At 41.3% G+C, this 12,226-nt stretch overlaps 1 protein-coding gene across 3 annotated transcripts in view; it reads left to right on the top strand.

The window, feature by feature from the left end:
• ARHGDIB (Rho GDP dissociation inhibitor beta) overlaps positions 1-11,971 on the top strand; it is a 40,568-nt gene extending 28,597 nt beyond the window's left edge. For all 3 annotated transcript variants that reach the window (XM_068251597.1, XM_068251598.1, XM_068251599.1), the window contains exons 2-6: positions 813-1,002; positions 6,863-6,946; positions 9,375-9,451; positions 9,533-9,596; positions 10,515-11,971. In XM_068251597.1, the coding sequence (XP_068107698.1) occupies positions 819-1,002; positions 6,863-6,946; positions 9,375-9,451; positions 9,533-9,596; positions 10,515-10,720 (615 nt within the window). In that variant the 5' untranslated portion in view covers positions 813-818 and the 3' untranslated portion in view covers positions 10,721-11,971. The remainder of the gene's footprint in view (positions 1-812; positions 1,003-6,862; positions 6,947-9,374; positions 9,452-9,532; positions 9,597-10,514) is intronic.
• Positions 11,972-12,226: the final 255 nt, after the last annotated feature.

The raw sequence follows: 12,226 nt of genomic DNA, 5'->3' as shown, positions 1-12,226 counted from the left end.
CATCTCTTCATGGGGTATTCTTTACATAAGCACTCCCTGGAAAGGATCTATTCAAAGATGCAGGCCAGAACCCAACCACCCCACACACACACACGCCCACTATTCGGGCAGTTTGCCTGAGCATCGCCTGTTCTCTAAGTGCTTTTGAAAATAAAGAAAACCCTGAAGTTACCCCATGAGGAGATGGGCTAGTCCAAATCCTGTCCATTCTGTCAGATTTCTACTACCTACTGTAAGCAACAGCAACATAGGAGGAAAGTAATTAATAGCACATTTTACTCTGGGAGAAATGTACTGTGAACCTCGTTGCATTGTGGGAAATAACAGCTGTTTACAGCTGGGTCCAACTGCCAAAAAGCAAGCAGCATCTCCTTCCACTGACATCACCTGCCAGCAGTAAAAATGTCACCATGTGGTAAATGTCAGAATTTAAATCAGGCAGAGGAAAGATTTTACAAAGGGAAAACACTGACTAAATCATTTATACATAAGTTTTGTAAAAACGAAGCACTTTTTTATAACATTATTTTCACTGGGGTTCCTCTTTAAGCATCCATGAAAAGGTGCTATAGAGTATAAGTTTTGAAGCAGAAAATGATAGGACATTCACATGGAGCCACCTATTAGGTAAAGGATGAAGGGGACCATCAGAGACATGAGTGTTTGTTTTTTTACATTGAGGTTATTTTTGCTTTACAAATAAAGTTTTACCTTATTGAATCTAGGCTGTTGTAACAGGCACTCCTCCTCACATTAATTTATTTACAGAGACATGAAAGCAATGTCACATGGTTATTCTTGTCCCTTTGCAGGCAGCTATGTCTGAAAACGAGGCTGTTGTGCATGAAGTGGTGGAGGATGAGGATGATGAAGTGGACTCCAAGCTGAATTATAAACCTCCACCACAGAAATCACTGCAAGAGATTCAGGAACTGGATAAAGATGATGAGAGTTTAGCCAAGTACAAGAAATCTCTGCTGGGAGAAGCACCAGTAGTGGCAGGTATGGCAGTATTGGAGAGTGTGTAAGAACGATGGTCCACTCACCCCGTACATTAAATAAAGCTGCAAGTAAATTAGAGCACAAATATTTCTGATAACTTTAGTGGATGCACCTAGCACCAAAATTACCCTCTGGGCACTGCTAACTCCCTCTGCCAATATCCTCACTGTTTAAACCAAAATGTGTTATTGCACCCAACCCATGCCTAACAGTAACCTCCGCTTGTCTAGCTAAAGCTAACCCTATTTTCCCTTGAACCCTACCTGTATCAGTGCCTAACCTTAACCAATATACTCTATTGATGTCTAAACCTAACTGGTATACTCAATGCCTAACCCTATCTTCTATCAATGCCTAACTCTAACTGATATCCTCCATCAATGCCTAATCCTAACCAATAACCTTTTTCGATCCTTAACCCTAATCTATATCCTCTTTTCATGCATAACCCTAACCAACCACACCTCCCGGCGCGGGATCAGTTGAAAAGGGCGCCTGAGCTGCCTGTATGAAAAGGGCGCCTCCATAGACATCAATGTTATTTCTAGAAATATGGGCTACAAGGTGGTGAAAAGGGCGCCCGAGTTTTGATATAGGCTACAAGCGGGTGCCCCTTTGTAGCTCATATTTTTTCATCTACAAGGTTTTCGGCTACAGTAGGGCACCCCTTAGTAGCCCATAATTGTTTTTCGGCTACAAGGTTTTTGGCTACAGTGGGGAGCCCCTTTGTAGCCCATATTTTTTTCAGCTACAAGATTTTCGGCTACAGAAGGGCACTCATTTGTAGCCCATATTTTTTTTTGGGCTACAAGGTTTCCGGCTACAGTAGGGCACCCCTTTGTAGCCCATATTTTTTTATTCGGCTACAAGGTTTTTGATTCTGCTGTAGAAGGGCGCCCCTTTGTAGCCCATATTTTTTATTCAGCTACAAGATTTTCGACTACAAGGTTTTTGATTCTGCTACAAAAGCTCGCCCTTTTATAGCCAAGATTTATGATTCGGGGGTGCAGGGGGAGTTAGGATTAGGCATCACAAGTGTGTGTGTGTGGGGGGGGGGGTCTTAGGGTTAGGCACCACTGGGGGGGTTTAGGGTTAGGCACCACCAGGGAAGTCTTAGGGTTAGGCACCATCTGGGGGGTCTTAGGATTAGGCACCACCTGGGGGTCTTAAGGTTAGGCACCACCAGGGGAGTCTTAGGGTTAGGCACCAACAGGGGAGTCTTAGGGTTAGGTACCACCAGGGAGGCGTTAGGGTTACGCACCACCAGGGGGGTTAGGATTAGGCACCATCAGGGGAGGGTTCTGTGTGAGAGTAGGGAGAAGTTAGGTCATAGTAATCACTTTTCTCAGCTATATCTAGAGCCCTTTTATAGCCCAACAAATTTTGCCTATAACAGCATCCTTTTTATAAACTAAAACTATATGGCATCTATGGGCTACAACAGGTGTCCTTTGTAGCCGCATTTGACATATATGGGCTATACCGGGCGCCCTTTATAGCCGAATTTGGCATATATGGGCTACACCAGGCGCCCTTTGAAGCCGAATTGGAAATATATATGGGCTACACCGGACGCCCTTTGTAGCCGAATTTGGAATATATGGGCTACACCAGGCGCCCTTTGTAGCCAAAGTTGGTATATGGGCTACAACAGGTGCCTTTTTTGTAGCCGAATTTGGCATATATGGGCTCCACCAGGCGCCCTTTTTCCCAGGCACCCTTTTCAAATAGACCCCCCGACGCAATATCGACCGATATCAGCACCGCCTTCACCGGTAAAAAACCTCTTCATTAATATCCAAGCTGCTTAAATATTAAATGCATCCTTATGCCCTAATTTTATAGACTTGGTCTATAATAATCAATAACCAGTAAATTCACTATTAAAATATAGCCACACCCACTTTACAACAAATGATAAAGCAAATCAGAGGAGCATAAAATAAAAATGAATGATATGTGATACTATATCTAAGACTGGTTAATCCAACTGTAACTATGATGAAATACTACTGTCATATTGCTGTTATCATTGCTTTCTCATAATAAAAAATGAACTCTAAAATATAACTGCACCCATATTTACTCACACTACTATTCTTTGCTCTACACTCACTATACTGATTGGTTCACCAGGGATGTGCTCAGGTCAACATGGCAGATATGCATAGGCAGTTGAGGGAAAGGACAGACTGGCTACTGTCCTGTACGGTGTCTTCAATTATTCAGAGTAAGCACGGTAAATTACATGTATTAGCGGATGACATGAGGTTCAGACTAGAGGCTTGAGGCTTACCATTTTGGCTCACCAATGCAACAGGGAGGATTGGGCCCACTGCACACGTTCTAGATTCTCGGCCGAGGCAACTGAAGCGAAGCATGAAATTTGGGCGCCTATGGCTAATGGACGATTTGGGCACTAAATGGGCGCTGATGCAACTATTGGCTATGAAGCATCAAGAAAAGGGGTTTTAGGGTTTGGCGTCAAGAAGAGGGGTTTTAAGGTTGGGTGGCAAGAAGAGGGGTTTTAGGGTTGGGTGGCAAGAAGAGGGGTTTTAGGGTTGGGTGGCAAGAAGCAGGGTTTTAGGGTTAGGCATCAGGAAGGCGGGTTTTAGGGTTGGGCATCAGGGTGGGAGGGATCTGAGTAAGAGTAGGATTAGGTTAAGTTGTAGGGGGGTTTTAGGGTTAGGCTTCAGGAAACAGGTTTTAGAGTTGGGTGTCAGGAAGGGAGGGATCTGTGTAAGAGTAGGGTTAGGTTAAGTTGTAGGGTGGCTTTAGGGTTAGAGATCAGGAAAGCGGGTTTTAGGGTTGGGTATCAGGAAGGGAAGGTTCTGTGTAAGAGTAGCGTTAGGTTAAGTTGTAGGGGGGGTTCAGGGTTAGGCGTCAGAAAGGCGGGTTTTAGGGTTGGGTGTCAGGGTGGGAGGGATCTGAGTAAGAGTAGGGTTAGGTTAACTTGTAGGGTGGTTTTAGGGTTAGGCATCAGGAAAGCAGGTTTTAGGGTTGGGTGTCAGGAAGGGAGGGATCTGTGTAAGTGTAGGGTTAGGTTAAGTTGTAGGGTGGCTTTAGGGTTAGAGATCAGGAAAGCGGGTTTTAGGTTTGGGCATCAGGAAGGGAAGGTTCTGTGTAAGAGTAGGGTTAGGTTAAGTTGAAGGGGGGTTTTAGGGTTAGGCGTCAGGAATGTGGGTTTTAGGGTTGGGCGTCAGGAAGGGAGGGTTTTGTGTAAGAGTAGGGTTAGGTTAAGTTGTAGGAGGGTTTTAGGGTTAGGCGTCAGGAAAGGCGGGTTTTAGGGTTGGGCGTCAGGAAGGGAGGGTTCTGTGTAAGAGTAGGGTTAGGCTAAGCTGTAGTAAAATATCATTTATATCTACCTATCGTTTATTACAGGGATTTACACTATTTACGCTTTAAAAACAAAAAATATTGGTGGATGTTCACGATAATTTTATTAATGAAAATAGGCACCCAATTTTCCTCATGCCCCTATTTCATGCACGCAACTGACAACCATCTAGCTTGTGTAGCAAGCAGATTTTATTGCTAGTAAATTAACAATTTTCAAGCTAGAGAAACTGAAGGCAGCCAATCGTATTTCAGATTTGAATTGGTTGCTATGGGTGACTGAATGCTGCACAGCAAGCCTCTCTCTCTTACTCTCTCTCTTTTGCCTGTACAGAGCAGCAGAGGCTCTGCATGGCCAGAGCTCACATGATGTGTGGTTATGAAGTGCACGGATAATGCATTTCATAACTTCTCTTTCACAATGCTTCCCTCCTCTATCTCCACATTGCTGAGTCATCATCCAGCAGACTTGCACATTCTCTCTATAATGTGCTTCAAAATGCTAAACGTATGATGTATGGCATGAAGCCGTTCATTCTGCTACACACTGCACTGTATTCTGGTGCTACCACAAAGCTAATGCAATCGGAGATGCCAGGCATATACAACCAAGTGCCACACCTACCACAGCTGTTATACAACCAAGTGCCATACCTATCAACTACGGTGTATAATTTCAGCCCCATTGCTTGGCTCATATATAGCAAAATGATGGTTTAGTTCTTATTTTTGGAGAGTTAATGGATAGGGTAGGAACGAGGGCATAACTATGCATCATGGGGACACCCATGGAACTGGAACCCCCAATGTTCACACCCTTTCCCTTACATATTGCTGGTGACCCTCACAGGCTGGGAGCCCATCTTGCAAGGGTCATAAAACAAGTGTGGACATCATATTCTTGACATCCATACAGGGCCAGATTCACCATAAGGCACTGTAGGCATGTGCCTACAGGCACCTGATGATGGAAAGGTGACCCCCCACCCCACCCGAGTGCCTTCCTTCCTCCTTCCTTATGCAGAGTCCTAATGATAGTACAACGAAGGAAAGAGGCGCCCTGGTGTAATTAAAGCATCTAAAATCAGCTTAAAAACGATAGGTAATATGAGGTTGCTTACCTCAATGACGTAATCTCTGTAATTAATACAAAATAATTTTTACTAATTAGCACCGGCAAAGCGTTTCGCGGGTCTCAGCCCTCGTCATCAGGCCAATAGCAGTGCCAAATAAAAAAAATCATCTAGCATAGGGAGCCTCCCTTTAAGGCTCCCTATGCTAGATGATTTTTTCTATTTGGCAAGACAGGTGCATGGAGAGCTGTTTTTCCTCTGCTGCTCATCCACTAAAGAAAATTAATCATCATTTTGATAGAGACAAAAAACATCTACATACCAATTTCTATTCTAAAAACGCCTTTACACAACTTTAGCAGAGCTCACCGAAATTCTGCATGTGAATGTCCTGACTTCCAAATCCTTTCCCTCATTTCAAGATCCCCTTTCCACCCCTCCACCAATTGTTGCCTTTTGACTCTTGGTCATAATCAAAAGTTAATCACAAGATAAGCAAATACAAATGACTGCATATAATTTTTGTTGTCGCCAAGATTTTCTTTATCATGAGATAAACTAATAATTATATTGGTAATATTAACTTCCCTCTCCTACTCTAACACTACCACTGCTGAATAAAGATGTCCAATTCCTGTGTTCCTCCTGCGAAGATAGGTATTTCAGAGTTAATCTGTTTCTTTGATTGGCCTACACAAGGAGAGACAATCAGCCATGCAGAACAGTACAAACGGATCTGATAGATTGTTTGTGCTTGTTTCTCTGTGAACTTTCCTTGCAGGAGAAATTCTAGAATTGCTCATCTCTATTCCTAAAAAGAGTGTAAAACACAAACAAACTAGCTTATGTAACTAATCACTTCCTAATAAGTGTGGCCGTTATCAGTGGTGATCATCCAATATTCGGGTATCCGAACTACCCAGATAATCCGAACTTTTTAGCCCTATCAGAACTTTGGATTGGTTTCCGGATAGCTGTGGAATTCCGAATAGCACTATCCGAGTTAATTCGGATTTCTATTTGAAATCCGAAATCTTGGTCGGATTTTTCACTCTGGTATCCAAGCAGAAGGTTTTCAAGGCACAATTCAGTTCAGTGGGGGAGAAAAAGAGAGAGAGAGATAGAAAGAGAGAGAGAGAGAGAGAGAGAGAGAGAGAGAGAGAGAGAGGTTTTTTACCTTCTAAAATGTTTTGGAGGCATTTTAAAGGCCACTTCCGGTTTTCTATCCGGATATCCGAATCCGATCGGATATTGGGTTCGGATATCCGATTCTACTCGGATACCCAAAAGTTCAGATTCGGATATCCGATTCGGATCCGGATATCTGGGTGTCCGGATCCGAATCAATTCGGATTTTAAAAAGAGGTATCCGAGCACCCCTGGCCATTATAACAGTTTTGCATTCCATTCACCTATTTCATGGGAACTAAGTATTGATTTTTGTTTTTTAGATCCAGCAGCACCAAATGTGACAGTGACCCGACTCACGCTGGTCTGCAGTACAGCTCCTAAACCAATCACAATGGACCTTACTAGTAGGTGACATTTTTGTATGTTAATAATATGTTAATAATACGTTATATGTTATTTAAAAGAAAAACATGTTGTGGCTTTGGGGGAAAAAATCCTGTACACCTGGCATCTATAGATGGCTATACAGAATAATATACTGTATGCAAATAGTAAAACCATCATCCAAAGTTATACCTTTGCTAGGGATCTGAATGCACGTTGCTTTGTTTTTGTTTTTTAATTCCTCTTTTTTTGCATTTCAAACAACTCTGCATAGAAAGAAGCAGAGCCCGATCATCCACAAGGCAATTCTAGGCAGTTACCTGGGGCCTGGATAGAGTCTACCTGGTGAATGTTAGCCCCACCAAATCTTACAAAAAAAGCTAGATGACCATCAGAGGTGGGAAAAAACTGCTATCTTGCCTAGGGCCCCATTTCATCTACCGTATATTCCGGCGTATAAGACGACTGGGCATATAAAACGACCCCCAAACTTTTCCAGTTAAAATATAGAGTTTGGGATATACTCACCGTATAAGACTACCCCTCTTCCAACTCAGACCAAATAAAAAAAAAATCATATACTTGTGCTATGTATGAACAGATACTGGTGTTGTACTATATGTGGTACCCAGTATATTACAGTATACAGGTGATTGACTGGTTGGATTGGTCAACTATCCCTCTAAATAAGCGGATTGGTCAGCTCTACCTGTATTAAAGCAGATCGGTCAGCTCTCCCTGTCTATCAGAGCGGTATGGAAGAATAGATTGCACTGTGCCCATAAAACATGCCTCTTTCACCTGTCTGGCCTGCCCTTGTATCCTAATTACCTCCATCTCAGTCTCGCACATGCTTGCCTGCACTGCTTCATTACAGTCCTCAGCAGCGAGATCTGAGAAGTGGTAACAGGATAGGGAGGGCCAGACGGGTGGAAGAGGCGTGTTTTATGGGCCCAGTGCAATCTCTTTCTTCCATATCCTGGGCGACCTCCGAATCTCCAGCATCCGGTAATTAATCATCAGCATGTCGTGTATGCGCATCACGTATCAGCATCGTGTATCACCCAGCATCAAAGACACCCGGTGTATAAGAAGACCCCGACTTTTCAGAAGATTTTCAAGGGTTAAAATGTAGTCTTATTCCCCAGAATATACTGTAAATCAATTCCTAGAGGAATCCGCTTGGCAGATCACTCAAGTCCGCTCTTATCAGCTGAACGACAGACTGTACACACGCCCGATTTGACGTCAGAATGACCGGTGGTTTGGACGTCCAAACGACGGGTCATTTGCGCTAATCCGATGTATGTATGTACCTTTAGAAGGGAGACTGGCAAACATCTTTGTTTAGATCCTTTCCAGGGAATGCATTTGTAAAGCATTATGGTAATATTATGCTAAGAATCTCCCAGAAGGAGATGGTCTAGCCCAAAATCTCGGATCTGTCAGCTTTTTACAACCTACTGTTAGTGTGACAGCACTTATGAAAAAAGTAATTTATAGGGCATATTTATAATAAGTCATTGCTAGGGGCCTGGGATCAATGGTGATTTTTTCCAAAGACTCCAGGCTCCTTTAGAAGCAGCTGGAGCTACGACCGCGTCAGGCGGTTTTCCCGGTCTCCTATACCAGACATCCTCGTAAGGCAGCCTCACATATTTCTGCACTAGCAGCACTTTTCCCTATCACTCCTGGCAATCTTCGTTGTTTACATTGTTTTTTGCACACAGCGCTGTGCATGTTGTGTGTGCATGTGCATCCCCGTAATATTTTTCTGCGGGGCTCCATATGCATGCAGCCTCACGTGCAGTGTCTGCTTATTCACTTAGCTTTTTTGGATTTATTGTATTATTGTGATTATTTATGTATTTATTGGCACTTGGTCACTATATTAGGTATGGACACTTATTTTTGTACGAGTTGCCACTAATGTATTTTTGAATTCTATAGTGTGTGTATATATATATATATATATATATATATATATATATATATATATATATATATATATATACATATATATATATATATATATATATATATATACACACATATATTTTGGCTTGGATCACACAGAAGTTTTTTACACAACTTTATAATTTATAATCTGATTATAATTCGTTTTAACTGGGAGATTTTAATCATGTTTTAATTGTATTTTACTATAGATATTTCTGACCTCAATAAAATAGATTTTGAATTTTTGCATCATATTGTGTGAAATATTCATAATTTTATTACTCTTTTTGGCACAAATGGGCATATTTTCTTTTGTTTATTATAGTTCTGTGTTTGGCCAATTAAGTCTAAATGACTAGTACATGATATACATTGATAGATCTCATGATCTAGATCGTTCCTCTTTTGTGTAACTTTGTGGGTTGCATGTTATACTTTATTTTACGTTTTACGAATTATCAATTTTTAATGTTCCTGTATTATTTACAGAGGATCTGGAAAGCCTTAAGAAGGAAACGTTTGTCATGAAGGAAGGGGCAGAATACAGAGTCAAAATCTGTTTTAAAGTGAGTTTTAAAATAATATGACTTATGCTTATGGCTTCTAGTTTACAACATGGAACTCAAAGACCTTTTTCTGTGTTTCAGGTAAATAAAGACATCGTATCAGGACTGAAGTATGTTCAGAATACCTTCCGGGCAGGAGTGAGAGGTGAAAGTCAGCTGCATTACTTTATAAAGCTAAAAAAAAAAAAAAGACTAACTTTGTGACAATTACTTAGGAAAAAGTCACAGGCTTTTGTCATAGTGATCCAATACAGAAAATACACATATGGATATATGGTGGCGAAGCAGCAAACAAAAAAGGCGCAGGAGCCTTTACGGAAAAAACGGTGACACCTTAGGTGCCTATAATAACACCCACATTTTGCAACATTTACCTTCATAGTTGCATGTTGTGGCTTTGCGGAAGAGAAGGGGTTAGCTTTAGGAGAGGGAATTAGGGTTAGGTGCCACCAGGGGGGGTTAGGTTTAGGTGCCACTGGCAGGGTCTTAGTGTTAGGCCCCACTGGGGGGGGGGGGGTCCAGGTTAGGCACCACTGGTGGGGTCTTAGTGTTAGGCACCACCGGGGGGGTCTTAGGGTTAGGCACCACCAGGAGGGGGTCTTAGGGTTAGGAAACTAACTAACGTTAGCAATATTTTACTAGTGGCTATCCCTGACCCCTGCGCCCTTTTTTCCAGGCGTCTATACTGTATTTCATGTCTGCATAAGTTGGGAATGGAGCTGGTGTGTAAAATTTTAATTTTCCTGTTAATCCACGTTAACTTTGTATTGAAAAAATTCTATAGATCTTTATTAATTTATTGAAGAATAACCAAGGGGATTTTTGCACACTTCCTTGGCTAGAATGGTAAGAAATGGGGAAGGATACTAAGCAATGAGCAGGAAATTATGCTTCTCCATTCTGTCTGGATGCCTTTGAGATGAAGTCAATACATATAGGCACATTTTTTGAATGGCAGCTGGTTATTAAGTAAGGAGATGGAAGGATCTTTGGTCAGAGAGCGGGACTCTTGGTGGATTTATATTTGCGTTTAACATTTCTATATTCTGTTTCTTTTACACAGTTGCCAAAGCCACGTTTATGGTGGGAAGTTATGGACCTCGACTGGAAGAATATGAGTTTCTGACTCCCTTAGAAGAAGCCCCTAAAGGAATGTTGTCACGAGGCACCTACCACAACAAGTCCTTCTTCACCGATGATGACAATCATAACCACCTCACTTGGGAGTGGAACCTCTCCATTCGTAAGGAGTGGGACGACGCTTGCTGAAAATTGAATGTTGTCTCAAAACGTCTACAATGTGCATTGTCCCTACAGCTTTTGCCCAGAACCAGCAAATATGGCTACCAGTTGGCACTGAATGATTTTTCCCATTGTGTCCAGGCCAATTCCAACTCAGAAGACATATGAAATATAATATATATATATATATATATATATATATATATATATATATATATATAGTGTTCAGACATGGCCAATTTTGATTTGTCAACATAGTTTATTTTTCAGTATGTATTTGCTTGGTCTCTGTGACTTGACGTGTTATATCTGTATGCCAAATTAAATTGACTATCTCAAATGTTTTCCTTAGTCTACAAATTTTTATAATGAAGGTAATTGACCTACCAGATTGATTTAATGAATGGTGCTTTTTCATGTGACCTATAAGCACCATAACTGGTGGGCATCTGCTATTAGAGTAGTCCAGGTGTCCAGAGATTTGTTGCTGTGTAGTTTAGGTAATTGGTGAAATAAGTGGTACATCTGTCAGGAGGTTCAGAGGTAATTGTAATGTGTAATGTGGGATAATTTATCTCCCTCCAAACTCATCATAGTGTCAAATATTGGTCTTGGGTGCAACATCACTCTTCCACTGTCTTTCTAGGAATTGTTATATTGTGCCCCACAGAAAAATTCAGGTTACCAAATCAAAGACTATGCTGGCAAAAAATTATGGCAAACTAGAAAAAATCAGACATCAAGGTAAAGGTCCCCAAACTCTAACAATGATTTGTATGCAGGTATTATTTACACCATTTATGGAAACCATTAAGTGGAACTCCAACCACAAACCAATTTTTTTCTGGGATATTATGAGGTAGTGCTAGAACCTCAATTCGTTTTTTGTTTTTTGTTTTTGCAGTTTATGTGCCGATTGGAGAGATTGCTCTTCACTTTCTCTCTCAGTAACACCCAGGGCTGTTTATATTGCATAGAAGGGTATCTAATCTGGAAGTACAATTTATAGTTTTGCTTTGAATGTCCCTAAGGTGAGGGGAAGTGAGGGTAAAACTCCTGAAAGGCAACACAGACAGCAGTAAAACCCTTCCTCACTAAGGAAAAAAACTAAATATGTTTTGGCAGAAATTCTATTTAAATTGCATACTTGATTTATGTCATACATTTGACTCACACGGGACACCCAAAATGAGCCTCTGGAGCTTTTTGTGTTGAACTCTGGTAAATGTAATGTCTTGCTTATACATAATGCAATAATAAAATGTTATTGAATTGTTAGTGGCTTCTTTATCCCATTTCTCTGGAAGTGATTTAATCATCAGATTCTGAGGTTGAGAGACATTGGGGGTAGATGGCCAAATATCAAAGTTCTGGATTTCCGCTCTTTCTCATTTTACTATCACCTGTAGCAACACCAAACTCTGGAGCTGCTGATCCTTGAGTCGTGAAATGTGCACTGAAATTAGTTATTTAATAAAATAAATGTCTTTCTCAATCTGAGTCACCAGAACAGAAATTACTCCCGTGGTTCCT

The sequence above is a fragment of the Hyperolius riggenbachi genome, chromosome 9, assembly GCF_040937935.1.
Source record: "Hyperolius riggenbachi isolate aHypRig1 chromosome 9, aHypRig1.pri, whole genome shotgun sequence".
Taxonomy (NCBI): domain Eukaryota; kingdom Metazoa; phylum Chordata; class Amphibia; order Anura; family Hyperoliidae; genus Hyperolius; species Hyperolius riggenbachi.
This window is presented reverse-complemented; position numbering and strand designations above follow the sequence as displayed.